A 14,814-nucleotide genomic window follows, 5' to 3' on the forward strand; every position below is an offset into this window, starting at 1 on the left:
CTTTACACTATTTTTTTTAATTTGAGAAATTTGTTCTTCAAATCAAAATATAATAGAAAAAAAATTATGATACTAAAGCGCAAAGTAGCTATTTTCGACCCTAGTGAGTAAATTAATTTTTTTTGTCCCCCTAGACAATAAAACACGATATTTGTGATCCTAGAGAGAGAGTAACTATTTTTTCTACTCTAGATAGTACATACATTTACGATCCTAGAGCGGATAGTAGTTATTTTTGAACCTAGGGAGAAAATATTGTTTTCCCCTAGATAATAATATAAAATTTACTATCTTACGATATACAGTAACTATTTTTTATACCTTTGTTTATCCGAACAAACTGTAAAACACCAGAAACGTAACGTAACTCTAGATATAGTATATAAAGTTATGAGCGCAAAGTCCTAGAGCGCAAAGTAGTTATTTTCGACCCTAGTGAGTAAATTAATTTTTTTTGTCGCCCTAGACAATAAAACACAAAGAAAATAACTATTTTTTTTACTCTAGATAGTACATACATTTACGATCCTAGAGCGGAAAGTAGTTATTTTTGAACCTAGGGAGAAAATATTGTTTTCCCCTAGATAATAATATAAAATTTACTATCTTACGATATACAGTAACTATTTTTTATACCTTTGTTTATCCGAAAAAAACTTTAAAACACCAGGAAGGTAACGTAACTCTAGATATAGTATATAAGGTTAGGAGCGCAAAGTCCTAGAGCGCAAAGTAGTTATTTTCGACCCTAGTGAGTAAATTAATTTTTTTTGTCGCCCTAGACAATAAAACACGACATTTGTGATCCTAGGGAGAAATTTTAAAGTGACCCACTGTTGCCTACTGTATCCTATTTTTATTTTAAGTTTACAAATTTGTACCTCAAACCCAGTATAATAGAAAAAAAATCGAAATAAAACTTTACCTTTGTTTCGGAATTAAATAAATGATTTAATAAAATGAGTTTTGTTGCTCATTGAACCGAAGCGGCCCACTCTACCCTTTTTAAAATTGAGAAATTTGTCATTCAAACCAAATTTAATGTATTTCAAAAAAAATTTACATTTATCTCGATGCGAAATACATGATTTAATAAAACGTAGAAAATTATTTTTTTTCATAATTTTAAAGTGGCCCACTGTTGCCCACTCTACCTTATATATATTGTTTAATTTGTGAAATAAATGATTTATACAAATGCTTTTTAAAAAAATACATTTTCATTTGATAAAATGTAAAATTGTTTTTTCAGCATTTAGAAAAAAATAACTATAGAATTATTATTTAACAGATACTTGAAATACCATTTATATTTCTAAAAATCTCTTTGGACAGATGTTGTGCTTACGTTTATATACCCAAAGTCGTTAGCAGACTATTGTGCCTGTGTCGTCACGCGTTTTAAAATTCAGATTTTCCTGTTTCGGCAAAACATGTCCGGACGCCCACGCGAACAATGAACGGATGTCGTACGCATGGAATTTGCGTCGACACAATATATGTCGACTGCCTCCCAAACAGTAGTGTATTTCCTTCACTCAGAACTCGAATTCCCAAAAAATATATTCAATTAATTCCACCAAAAAGGAAGCTTCCACCTTTGTTCTGGGGGGCTACTAACGTTCAGCCATTAAAAAAAAAAAAAAAAATGAAGTAAACGAAAAAGAAGAGAAGTAAACGAAGAAGACAAAGAAAGGAAAGAAGAAGACCAAAAAGAGAAAAAAAACAAAAGAAGAAGAAGAAGTGAAAGAAGAAGCAAAATGAAAAAAAAGAAACAAAAGAAGTGAAAGAAAAAAGTATAGAAAAAAAATAAAGAAAAAGAATTTTTATGAAATTCTATTTTTGAAAAAAAGGAATATAAAAAATTTCGCTCGCTACTTTAAATTTTCTCCAATATTATAAATTTTCTTTCTTTGAAGAAAAAAGTTCACAATAGTTTTAGTAAAGAAATGCACGCGATGATAAAATTAAGAAACTTTCGCGCAATAGGAGATTAATTTTGTAAAACATTTATTAGCTATACATAAAATTGTGAAGAAAGATTATTATGAGGGTGGAGAAAATTATAAAATCCGTTGAATAAATCATTTATGAGGGGGTGGGATGTGCGCGAAAAAAAAATACAAGACTTTTATAATACTATCAATGTGATGCAAAGGCGGTATTTTTTGCTTTTAACAAAGGCGAGTTTCTTTTCATTTTCTTTCTTCATTCAATATGAATACCAATTCAATTTTCGCAATATAGAAAATATTTTCCAGTATTATTTGTATCGAGTATAAATATTAAAAAAATTTTATCTTTTGAACTTAATTTTAAAATCACAAAATAAAATTATCCCTTTGTGAGAATTATCAAAACTTCTTGTTGTACAAAAACAAACAGAAAGTCTAACCATCATGAGACGACTAATAATTATACGAGGGTGAATTATTATTATACTGAAAGGAAAGTTAAAAGGTGAGAATATGTAGCGCGTGAGATAGAAACTATATACAAGATATCATCAAGAAGATCCGATTAAGCCATGCCATGAATGTCCGAGAGATACCAATAGCCTCTTTAGAGCCCTTGTCTCATGTGAATTACATGATTATACCACGTATATATATCTATATAGTTTCACCATTAGTTCATCCCTCGGTCATCATTTTAAGGCCATTATTTTCTGCAACTTTAGTTCGCCGAAAGGATATATATATATATATATATATATATATATATATATATATTTAACCTTAGAGAGAGATCCAATATCCGGAACAGGTGATATCAAAACAGATATAAATTGTTTCAGAAAAGTCATCAAAATATATTAGATCATCAAGTCAACACTGCGCAAGTGAGTGAAAATTGCCTACTTTCGTCCCTTTCTTTTCTCATTATAGTTGGCTATTCAATTATATACCTCGTAAAATTGTATTCTATTTTTTTTAAAATATTTATCAAACCAATTTCACATATATCGCTTTTCACTGAAAGTAAACTTTTTGTAACGATTTTTCAAAATTAATGTTTTATTAAAAATAGGTTACTATTTTATTACACCTTCGTGTAATCAAACTGTATAAGTCTAGACAGTACATACACTTATGATTCTAGAGCGCAAAGTAGGCATTTTCGACCCTAGGGAGTAAATTAATTATTTTTATTGCCCTAGACAATAAAGTAGGATATTTATGATCCTAGGGAAAAAAGTAACTATTTTTTTACTCTAGATAGTACATACATTTACGATCATAGAGCGGAAAGTAGTTATTTTTGAACCTAGGGAGAAAATAGTATTTTCCCCTAGATAATAACGGAATATTTATTATCTTACGATATAAAGTAACTATTTTTTTACACCTTTGTATGTCCGAACAAACCGTATAACACGAGAAACGTAACGTATCTCTAGGCAGTACATAAAGTTATGATCCTAGAGCGCAAAGTAGGCATTTTCGACCCTAGGGAGTAGATTAATTATTTTTATTGCCCTAGACAATAAAGTACGATATTTATGATCCTAGGGAAAAAAGTAACTATTTTTTACTTTAGATAGTACATACATTTACGATCATAGAGCGGAAAGTAGTTATTTTTGAACGTAGGGAGAAAATAGTACTTTCCCCTAGATAATAACGGAATATTTATATTATCTTACGATATAAAGTAACTATTTTTTTTACACCTTTGTATGTCCGAACAAACCGTATAACACGAGGAACGTAACGTATCTCTAGGTAGTACATAAAGTTATGATCCTAGAGCGCAAAGTAGGTATTTTCGACCCTAGGGAGTAAATTAATTATTTTTGTTGCCCTAGACAATAAAGTACGATATTTATGATTCTAGGGAAAAAAGTAACTATTTTTTTTACTCTAAATAGTACATACATTTACGATCCTAGAGCGGAAAGTAGTTATTTTTGAACCTAGGGAGAAAATAGTATTTTCCCCTAGATAATAACGGAATATTTATTATCTTACGATATAAAGTAACTATTTTTTTACACCTTTGTATGTCCGAACAAACCGTATAACACGAGAAACGTAACGTATCTCTAGGCAGTACATAAAGTTATGATCCTAGAGCGAAAAGTAGGCATTTTCGACTCTAGGGAGTAAATTAATTTTTTTGTCGCCCTAGACAACGATATTCACAATCCTAGGGAGAAAAGTAATTCGTTATTTACTATAGATAATACATACACTTATGATTTTACAGCGCAAAGTATAGCTATTTTTAATCCTAGGGAGTAAAATAGTTCTTTTTTAAATCGTTTATTAAAATTCAAGATAAAATCCGTTGGATAAAATCTTGAAATTTTCAAGATTTTATCCAACTGTCTAATTTTTAATAACAATCCCTACTGATATTAGATAAGTATTTTTCAATTTAAACCAAGAAATAGTAAGTGGAAAAAAAACGCTACAAAATATGTACAATTTAAAAATAGTTTGGGAAAACTGTATGGAATGTTTAATATATATATATATAGAGTCTCATAGGTAATTCCTCTTGTAGCAGCTGATTATTTTCGATCGTGCAAGAAAATTGCACGCTTGATCCATTGAGAAGCAGCAAACACACATATATACACAAACACTATGGGGAGTTTGTGGTGTTATACTCGACTGGCACGGTAGGATACCACGATTACCAGCAGCAGACGAAGACCCGAGGTCAAAGGTCGTCCCGCCTCGACTTACCGGATAGTCTGAAAGTAATTGCTAACCGCGTCACAGGAAACTGTATCCTCCAATGAAAAATTCGCTTCACTACCTTGAATGAGCCTCTTCAGTGTACATCCCGGACGTTAAATGACGTTCACCATGGTTCCGCATTTTTTCACCCCCCCTCCCTCCCTTTATACCCAACCCTTTTTCACCTTAATACTCCCCCTGATATCTCTGACAAGCAGGGAATTACAATCAACGGATAAAAATGCCTTCTTTATCCGCAAATATCAAATGATGGATAATAATGATCATTATGTACAATTTATCCCTATAGTTTCCTTTCAAAAATATAGTTCCTTTTTTTTCCTTGGATCATAAATATCGTGTTTTATTGTCTAGGGCGACAAAAAAATTAATTTACTCACTAGGGTCGAAAATGCCTACTTTGCGCTCTAGGATCATAACTTTATGTACTAATTAGAGTTACGTTATGTTCCTATTGTTACATGGTTTGTTCGGATATACAAAGGTGTAAAAAAATTAGTTACTTTACTCCCTAGAATCATAAATATCGTGTTTTATTGTCTAGGGCGACAAAAAAATTAATTTACTCACTAGGGTCGAAAATGCCTACTTTGCGCTCTAGGATCATAACTTTATGTACTAATTAGAGTTACGTTATGTTCCTATTGTTACATGGTTTGTTCGGATATACAAAGGTGTAAAAAAATTAGTTACTTTACTCCCTAGAATCATAAATATCGTATATTCTCGTTTACGGCAAAAAAAGTGTGCTTTACTCCCTAGGGTCGAAAATAAGTACTTTGCGCTCTAGGATCACAACTTTATGTACTGACCAGAGTTACGTTATGTTCATGATGCTACATGGTTTGTTCGGATATACAAAGGTGTAAAAAAATTAGTTACTTTACTCCCTAGAATCATAAATATCGTATATTCTCGTTTACGGCAAAAAAAGTGTGCTTTACTCCCTAGGGTCGAAAATAAGTACTTTGCGCTCTAGGATCACAACTTTATGTACTGACCAGAGTTACGTTATGTTCATGATGCTACATGGTTTGTTCGGTTATACAAAGGTGTAAAAAAATTAGTTACTTTACTCCCTAGAATCATAAATATCGTATATTCTCGTTTACGGCAAAAAAAACTGTGTTTTACTCCCTAGGGTCGAAAATAAGTACTTTGCGCTCTAGGATCATAAATTTATGGATTGTCTAGAGTTACGTTACGTTTCTGTTATATATGATTTGTTCTGATGTATACAAAAGTGTAAAAAAAAGTTACTTTACTCCCTAGGATTATAAATATCGTGTTTTAGAGCGAGAAAAAAATTAATTTCCTTCCCTAGGATCGAAAAGTAGATACTTTGCGCCTTAGGAATGAATATTTTTCACAACTTGCAAAATAATTGTAAAATTGCTATACTAATTTATTAATTTGCCTGTACATGTGAAATTCACTAAATCTCTCTAAAACATCGTTTACCCATTTTGAGTAAAGATAGTTCGAGTGTGTATATATATACTAAATGTAAGAAGCTTATGTAAAGTCCTTCATCACTTCAAAAGCTTGCAATCAGCTTATATATTGAACGGCAAGGGGCGTGGATTTACTCATATGTTTCATATAGATATCGAGTAAATATTATATAGAAACGTGTTAAACATGAAAAAAAATAAATTAATATTGACGTGTATCATTTCCTCTTTTTTTTTAGTTTTATAAAAGCAATTCGTTATTTTTCTATGCTTGTTATGTCATATTTTTTTTCCCTCAAAACATGTATCGTAAATTTCGTCATTTTTAGATTATAAAAAATTCTTTAATATTGTATGAATTATCTCATATATAAATTTTAAATAAATGTAATAAATAATCTACTTTATCAATGAATAATATTTATTATTATTTATTATTATTTATTAATTATTTATTAATTATTAATTATTTTAATATTAATGATAATATTAATAATAATTAATAAACATAAATCAAAATCAAACAATAAATTGCAATTATTATTATTATTATTATTTGGATATTAATGCGCTACCACCTTGAAATTTAGCGTTATATAACTTAATACATGCACGATGGGCAATTTTCATAATTTTTTTTTCTTTTTTTTTAATTGCATTTATACAAGGAGGATGGGTGCAATTGTAACCGTATACTTATTCGTTTATATCGCTGGATCCTTCTTTGCGGTTACACGTATTGAACATTAAAAGCCAGTCTTCCGATAAATACCAACCCAGCATTCTCTCGCGGTTGTATACAATTAAAGGCAACTGCTATCGTGAATCAATGTTTAAAGGGGCAATGAGTACTACTTTGTTGATGTTTATGAGATTCATTTGATGCACATGGAGGATCAATATATATATTTTAAATTTCAGCTAATTTAAAAACAACAAAATTTTAATACTACTTCGATTTTTTTGATTTTATTTTTTATCCAATGATAAAAAATTATACCTTCTAAACGTTTACTGTATAAATTATTATTTCTATTAGAAATATTTTTTTTTTAAGTGCGTATCAGCTGCAATATGAATACAAGGAATTTTGTAAAAACCTTTCAAATTATTTTTAAATTGAAGCCATAAAAATCCCTGATCTTCGAATTTATATGTCATCATTTTAAAATATTTTTTTGGGAAAAAAAAATGCATTATATTTATATACGTGTGTCAAAGAAATCTCAATCTCTTGATCCTTCAAGTACTCTTGAATGAGGAACTCTATATGATATACGTTTCTTCAATAGAAATATAATGTAAATATCATTAAAGTCACATTTAATGTACTCTAACCGAAAATTATGATTCTGATTGAAAAAAGGACAACTTGATAAATAACCTAATAATAGATATTTACGAAACGCTTATGAAAGACGATTATTGATACTGTCACTAAGGGCGGGATAGTTTACAATGAGACCTAAAGATGTGTAAACATTTTTTAAGGTTCTCTATTATAGCGACATAGTCAAGAATTTTTCACACCCTACATCTTCCTTTTCAAATATACAATACAAGAAAAAAAAATATTTTTCTCCTTTTTCATTCAATAGAACACGAATTTTCTGTTACTTATTATTATATATAAATATTGCCTCACAACAATTATAACATTTACATATAAACATATATTTAGATATAATTAAATTTCAGACATAAATGTAAATATATTTAAAAAAAAAAATTTCGTATTATCAGAATAAATACTGATATTAATTGTATTTTTTTGTTGCGTATGGTGTACAAGGAAAAGTGTTAAAGAAAATTAACATTTTTTTTATCAGCCCCAAAAAAAAATTTCCTTATTATTCTTGAAAAAATTGTATATAAGTCTGGTTTAAATAATAGGAAATAACAGTAAGTACCAATCACATCAATCATGAAACGTGTCGTTATTGTTCTTTTGTGTGCGGGTTTGCTACTGTCATTTGTTTCGGCACAACCAGATCCGGAAGAGGAAACCGGCGACGAAGATGATTGGGATGATGATGGTGATGATGATGATGATGGCGAAACGACCGTAACTGATGAACCAGTAACGCCGGAGCCAGTGACGCCGGAACCAGTGACTCCAGAACCGGTGACACCTGGACCAGTTACTCCGGAGCCTGTAACTCCTGGTCCTGTAACACCTGAGCCTGTGACTCCTGGTCCTGTAACTCCAGAACCAGTGACACCTGGACCAGTGACACCAGAACCTGTGACTCCTGGACCAGTGACACCAGGCCCTGTAACACCAGAACCTGTGACACCTGGACCTGTGACACCTGGTCCTGTAACACCCGAGCCAGTAACACCAGGTCCTGTGACTCCAGGTCCAGTAACTCCGGAACCAGTGACACCTGGACCAGTTACTCCTGGTCCTGTAACACCAGAACCTGTGACTCCTGGACCAGTTACTCCTGGACCTGTAACACCTGAACCTGTGACTCCTGGTCCTGTTACCCCTGGTCCTGTAACACCTGAACCTGTGACTCCTGGTCCTGTGACTCCTGGTCCTGTTACCCCTGGTCCTGTAACACCTGAACCTGTGACTCCTGGTCCTGTTACCCCTGGTCCTGTAACACCTGAACCTGTGACTCCTGGTCCTGTTACCCCTGGTCCTGTGACTCCTGGTCCTGTAACACCTGAACCTGTGACTCCTGGTCCTGTAACACCTGGTCCTGTGACTCCTGGTCCTGTAACACCTGAACCTGTGACTCCTGGTCCTGTGACTCCTGGTCCTGTAACACCTGAACCTGTGACTCCTGGTCCTGTTACCCCTGGTCCTGTGACTCCTGGTCCTGTAACACCTGAACCTGTGACTCCTGGTCCTGTTACCCCTGGTCCTGTGACTCCTGGACCGGTTACTCCCTCTCCCTGTGTTACTCCCGCTCCAGTTACTCCTCCTCCAGTAACACCTCCACCCTGCGTTACTCCCGCTCCAGTGACTCCTTCACCTTGTGCTGTTACTCCTGCTCCCGTTACTCCTCCATCATGTGGTGGTACTCCCAGCCCCGTAACACCTCCACCTATTTGTCCTATCGTAACATGTCCTCCTGTAACTAGTTGTCCTATTATCACATGTCCTCCACCAACATGCCCACCTACTGAATGTGTACGTAATGGTAAACACTGCTCCGAAGATGAAGAGTGCTGCTCCAGGAAATGCCGTAAGTTACACTACTTTAAATTTGCCTTAATTTATTATTTTTATTATTATTTATATAATAATAAAACTAGTAATAATAATATCCCAATATTTAACTTTAATACTTAAAAAAATATATAATTTCTTTTTTTAGGGAGGACGCTGCTGTTCAGTTTCTGCTCGCATATTTAATTTTACAGATGAGATGAAATATAAAAATTAGAAATAGTCTCTTGTTATGTTTTTCATTCTATTTTGTATTTATTTACAATATTTATTGTATACGTTGTAAAAAATACAACACGTTTGAAGAAATTCTCTTAGGTACCTTTATTATATTTCACATATATATTCACCTCCCCTGACAATAAATGTAATTACGATACAAATTTTAATAAATTTTATTTTATGAAATATTTATTTACTCCTGTATTTTCTATCCTCCACAAAAAATCTTATTAAAAACTTGGAATTTTTAGAAAAAAAAAAAAAAAATTTGTCTCCAAATAAATCTTAAAGATTCAGTGAAAGAAAATATTATTTCAATTTTTATTGGCCGGTAAACTGAACGATATATATTTTTTTTTTTTTTTTGTCATCGTAAAGGAGAATAAAAAATGTCATTTCAAAATCATTGTGTATGTGATGATGGGCACTGTGACAAAAGATATTGAACATAAATCTTTTTTAGAGAAAAAAAAAGACATTAAACCCTAACTATAAAGCTGTATATTTATAATATTATTTGAAAATTGTTGGCCAAGTCTATCGTTCCTGTAAACTGGACAATAATACTTATTTTACGAAGCGGATGAAAAGCAATTGAAACTGTCTTCGGGGTCAGAACTATGTTTAATATAGCGTAAAAGACATTCAAAAACCCCTTAGGGGCCCTCATTTTTATTATTTGTGAAAAAAAGGGCATCTTGAAACGATTTTCGTGCGTAATGTAGAGAAAGTAACATGAAAATTGCAAACTTATGAGAGGCAGCATCCCTGAATCTTTCATTTTACTGTCTATCGTATATATATTTTTTTTTCCCTCAATTTTATATATATATATATATATATATATATATATATATATATATATGTAATACCTGATCTGGTCGCGCTGAGATTATTCGTGCAGCTGTCCCACGCGCTGGTGACTGGAATCGTAATTTTCGTTGCTTTACGACCTAGATCGTGTCTTTAAACGAGTTTTCTGATCGATTCACATTGCACGCCTCAAAAAACCATCCGACATTTAATCAAAAACATTGCTGTCATATTTTCTTCTTCTTCTTTTTTTTTTTTTACTAATGTCCAATACCAAAAATGTTCAAATTTTTTCGAATGATAGACAATTTTAGGCAAAAATAAAAATATAACTCTGGAAAAATAAGAATCAAGATTGGAAATTAAATCTTCTTTATAAATCCCTAATAACACAAGATATCTTGGGATATATTGATAATATCCCGCAGATATCCTAGGGATGTCCTATGGATATCAAAAGGATCTCTTGAGGATATCCAAAAAATTGGCGGTTTGGATATCCTTTGAATATCCTATGGATATCCTTTGAATATTCCATGGATATCCTTTGAATATCCCATGGATATCTGAGAATATCCACAGGATATCTTCTGGATATCTCTAGACTTTCATAAATGTCCTCCAGATATCCTATAGATATCGTCAGGATATCCCACAGATATCATCAGGATATCCCACAGATATTTTCAGGATATTCTCAGTATATCTTCTGGATGTCAAGAAGATATTTTCAGGATACTGTTTTTAAAGTCATTATGAGACTACGAGTGAGAATATTCTGTGAATTAAATTTTATATAAATAAAATAAAATGCAACTTGTTTTTCGAGAAAGTTTTTTAATTTGAAAAATTATTAACTAATTTTTTTCTCATTCGTGATTCATTCCTTTATTTATATGCTTAATATTGTCAGAAAATAAATTGTCTTTAAACAATATAAATTCTTCCCCGCAAATAACGAATAACTATTAATATTAATTATACATTAAGTGCATGAGTTTATTTAAAAACTTTGAAAAATGCGTTTCAAATCTTCATTTAAAATAAATTAGAAGCTCATAAGATTTTTGTTTTTTGTTATATTATTATTCATTTTATTAGCTTAACAATTTTAACTTTTAAAAATATATGTTGAGATATTAAATATCCCGTGAATATCCTAAGAATATCCCACGGACATCCTGAAGATATCCCATGGATATCCTGCGATATAATATCCAATAGATATTTTGTGGATGTCTTAGGGATATCCTGTGGATATCCTATGGATGTCCTGTTGATGTCCCACAGACCGGCGGTTTGGATATCCTAGGGATATCCTATGGATATCCCAAGATATCCTGGGGACCATTCTAGGATATCGACCATTGATATGGATATCCTATGGATATCCTAGGGATATCCTTTTGTTATGAGGGATTTTATTAAATTTTATAATAGATTAATAATAATTGCTGATTAATTAAATTAAAGATAGTGATTTAATTAATATATATAAGGTAATATACAAAGTTACTAAATTGATCAATATCTTCATTGCAAAAAAGAAAAAAAAATTTTTTTTTTTTTGGAAAATATTGCGTATATATTACTGAGATATAAACTATTATGATCGGACGTGGTTGATCGTGGTTAACTTTTTCGAAAGGTATATATATACTGTCGATGCAGAAAGCTCGTTTTCACTTAAGGTCAGCCCATGAAATAAGACTCGTGGGGCATAACAATACAATCATATCATCCCGCACCTCCATTACACCATTATAAATCATATTTCTTCTTATTTTCACGATCGTGGACCATTCGCAAAATATGCTATGACGTGCGCGTGCAACATTTGACGTGAGAGGTCAATAGGTCAACTAATAATAATCTAATGTTTGAAAAATTACAGAAATTTCATGATAAAATATATATTTTTATTATTTCAATCACGTTTCCCATGATTTTGTTATTTTCGATAACTAAATTTTTGTAAATATTTAATAATTTATTATTAATTTTATTAATTATTCTTTAAATATTATACGCCATATAAAATTTATTTAAATAACTTTGCCCGTAATAGAAAAAAATCAATTTTTAATTAATTTAAATTTCAAAATTTTTTAAATTAATTCTAAACTTTTGATTTTCTTTTTTAAATAAATTGACAAATGTTTTATAGTTTTAGTTAGATGTTTAATAATTTCAGTTACATTTTTTTGTTGCATTAATTTTTGTAATAAATTTTCAAAAGAATATAGAAAAAAAATTATATTAGATTTGAAATTAATAAAATTTTTAACAAGCATTTTATAAATAAATGGTATCTACAAAGATATAAAAAATTTAGTGAAAATAAATAATTTAATTATGAAACAAAAAAAAGATGTAAGAAACAAGAATTCTTAAAGGGCATGCGCTTTACTCTCAAGTCAGTTGGGTCGGCATATTGCAGGCGCCACGAAACATTTAAAACTCTCGGGAATATTTCAGATAATTTAAATAACAAACCGCTTTTATTGAATTCAATTAATATTTTAATTAATTCTATACGGATACTCATAAATCTTCAACAATTTGTATTTTCAATTTTCAAATTATGAATTCAGTTAATCGGAACACTTTTTCTTATGGCGTCATAATTCGCACAAATTAAAAAATTTTATTATTTAGTTTATTTTTATTTATTTTCATTTATTATTATTGTTAATTTATTATTAGTTAATATTAGCAATAATTTTGCTCATTATATTTTCAACTTAGTAATTTTTTTTTTCGAAAAAGCTTATTCTCTTTTTATAAAATATGAATACTTAAAACAGTTTTCATTTTTTAAATTTATTCCACAATATTTCAAAATTTTGATATTATTGCCCCGCTTCTCGTAATGTTATCAAAAGACGTAGATTTGAGAAAACGTGCGATATTTGATTTCCTGTCACGTATTAAGCGTATATAAGCTTTATTGCCTATAAAATTTTAATTAAACCAAAACCTAATCCAAAGGCGGTGCGTGCCCTCTCGCTTAATTATAAAATAAAGCCCAATAATGGTTTTGCAAGCAATTTCTCCACACTGCGATGGTTCTCAAAATATACACCTATATATATATATATATACGAAAAGAAAAAAAAATTAACGAAAGAGGAGGGGAATGAGAGATTTAAAATTTGTGACTGACACACAAACGATGCATCACTAAATTTCAATAACCATAAAATTCAATATCAAAATTCGGCTCTTTTCAAGTCCCCTTGTCATATGTATATATATATTTAATTTAAATTTTTCTTGATTATACAGAAGATCAATTAGCGTTGGTCGTAAAAAATGCGAAGTGTCGGTAATGTATTTTAATTTTATGGAATGGTAAAGTAGTTATTATAAAATATGAATAAACAAAAAATTTTTCTTTTTTTGGAATATTAAGTCGATTTATTATATAGCGTCTTTTTTTCACTGTTTGCTTTTGAAATAATAATTTCTAAATTAAAAAATATTAATATTGATCAATAAATATAAAAAGGATTTTTTTTTTGTTATATAAATAAATGTCATGACAAGTAGAAAAATAATGACAAAAGAGATTCGAGTTTCTTCCGCGTGTGTGTCAGGAATTTCGAGTTCAAAGCATTATCTACTCTATATTTCTCATTAAAAGATTCTGTTCCAATCAACGATGTTCATCGAACGTATAACGACTTTACTGGACTTCGTTATCGATCCACAATGATGACTGGAATTTAAATGGAAAACGATATCTGACAGTGGGAGTTCCATCGTAGGACAAATGAATACAAGAACACGAAGATTGGTTTATTGTGTTTTAAATCTTCACTTTTTTTTCATCCTTTATACTCGTTTGCTAATTACAAGAATATTCTCTCTATTTCGAAATTATTATAACCTGCATTCAGTAAAGCGAAATCTTTTATTTGCGTTTATATCTGAAACAAATAAAATTTATTTGAATCAAAAATAATTTATTGTTAATAAATATTTTATTTGAACCAAATAAAATTTATTTGAAACTAATAAATTCGGGTTCAAAAGGCAAATATATAAGTAAAATTAATTTTTAATTATTCTGATTGATTTTTTTCCTTCTCTTGTTTAAGTAAAGTAAGAAGTAAGAAATTGAAAGAAGGTAAAAAAGAAGTTTTAAGTATTATGTAAAGTGGAGAACAAGTTGTGACAAAAGAGGCACTTTCCATATGAGTTGTAAGGAACAAGAGACTATTAGAGACAGAGATGATTCTAAGAATTGCATAAGTAAATGTAAAGAGTCGCGTGGGTAGTATATATACGAAAAACGTGGTCACGCGCGTAAAGGACATGCAGGTGCGTGCAATAGGTCAAACCTCACACTCTTGGTCACGCATCATACATATATATATGCACGTATTTTCTGCCATGTAGCAAACAATTTGAAAAGTTCAAACAAATTTAG

General features: G+C 30.7%; 1 protein-coding gene across 1 annotated transcript; it reads left to right on the forward strand.

Moving 5' to 3' along the window:
• Positions 1-8,087: 8,087 nt before the first annotated feature.
• LOC127288413 (uncharacterized) lies at positions 8,088-14,111 on the forward strand. The gene is made up of 2 exons (XM_051315830.1): positions 8,088-9,360; positions 14,026-14,111. Exons 1-2 carry the CDS (start codon positions 8,088-8,090, stop codon positions 14,109-14,111), a joined length of 1,359 nt encoding a protein of 452 aa, XP_051171787.1.
• The last annotated feature ends 703 nt before the right edge of the window (positions 14,112-14,814 follow it).

This window comes from Leptopilina boulardi, unplaced genomic scaffold (genome assembly GCF_019393585.1).
Source record: "Leptopilina boulardi isolate dan_hultmark-lab unplaced genomic scaffold, ZJU_Lbou_2.1 LbouV2_386, whole genome shotgun sequence".
NCBI classification, from domain to species: domain Eukaryota; kingdom Metazoa; phylum Arthropoda; class Insecta; order Hymenoptera; family Figitidae; genus Leptopilina; species Leptopilina boulardi.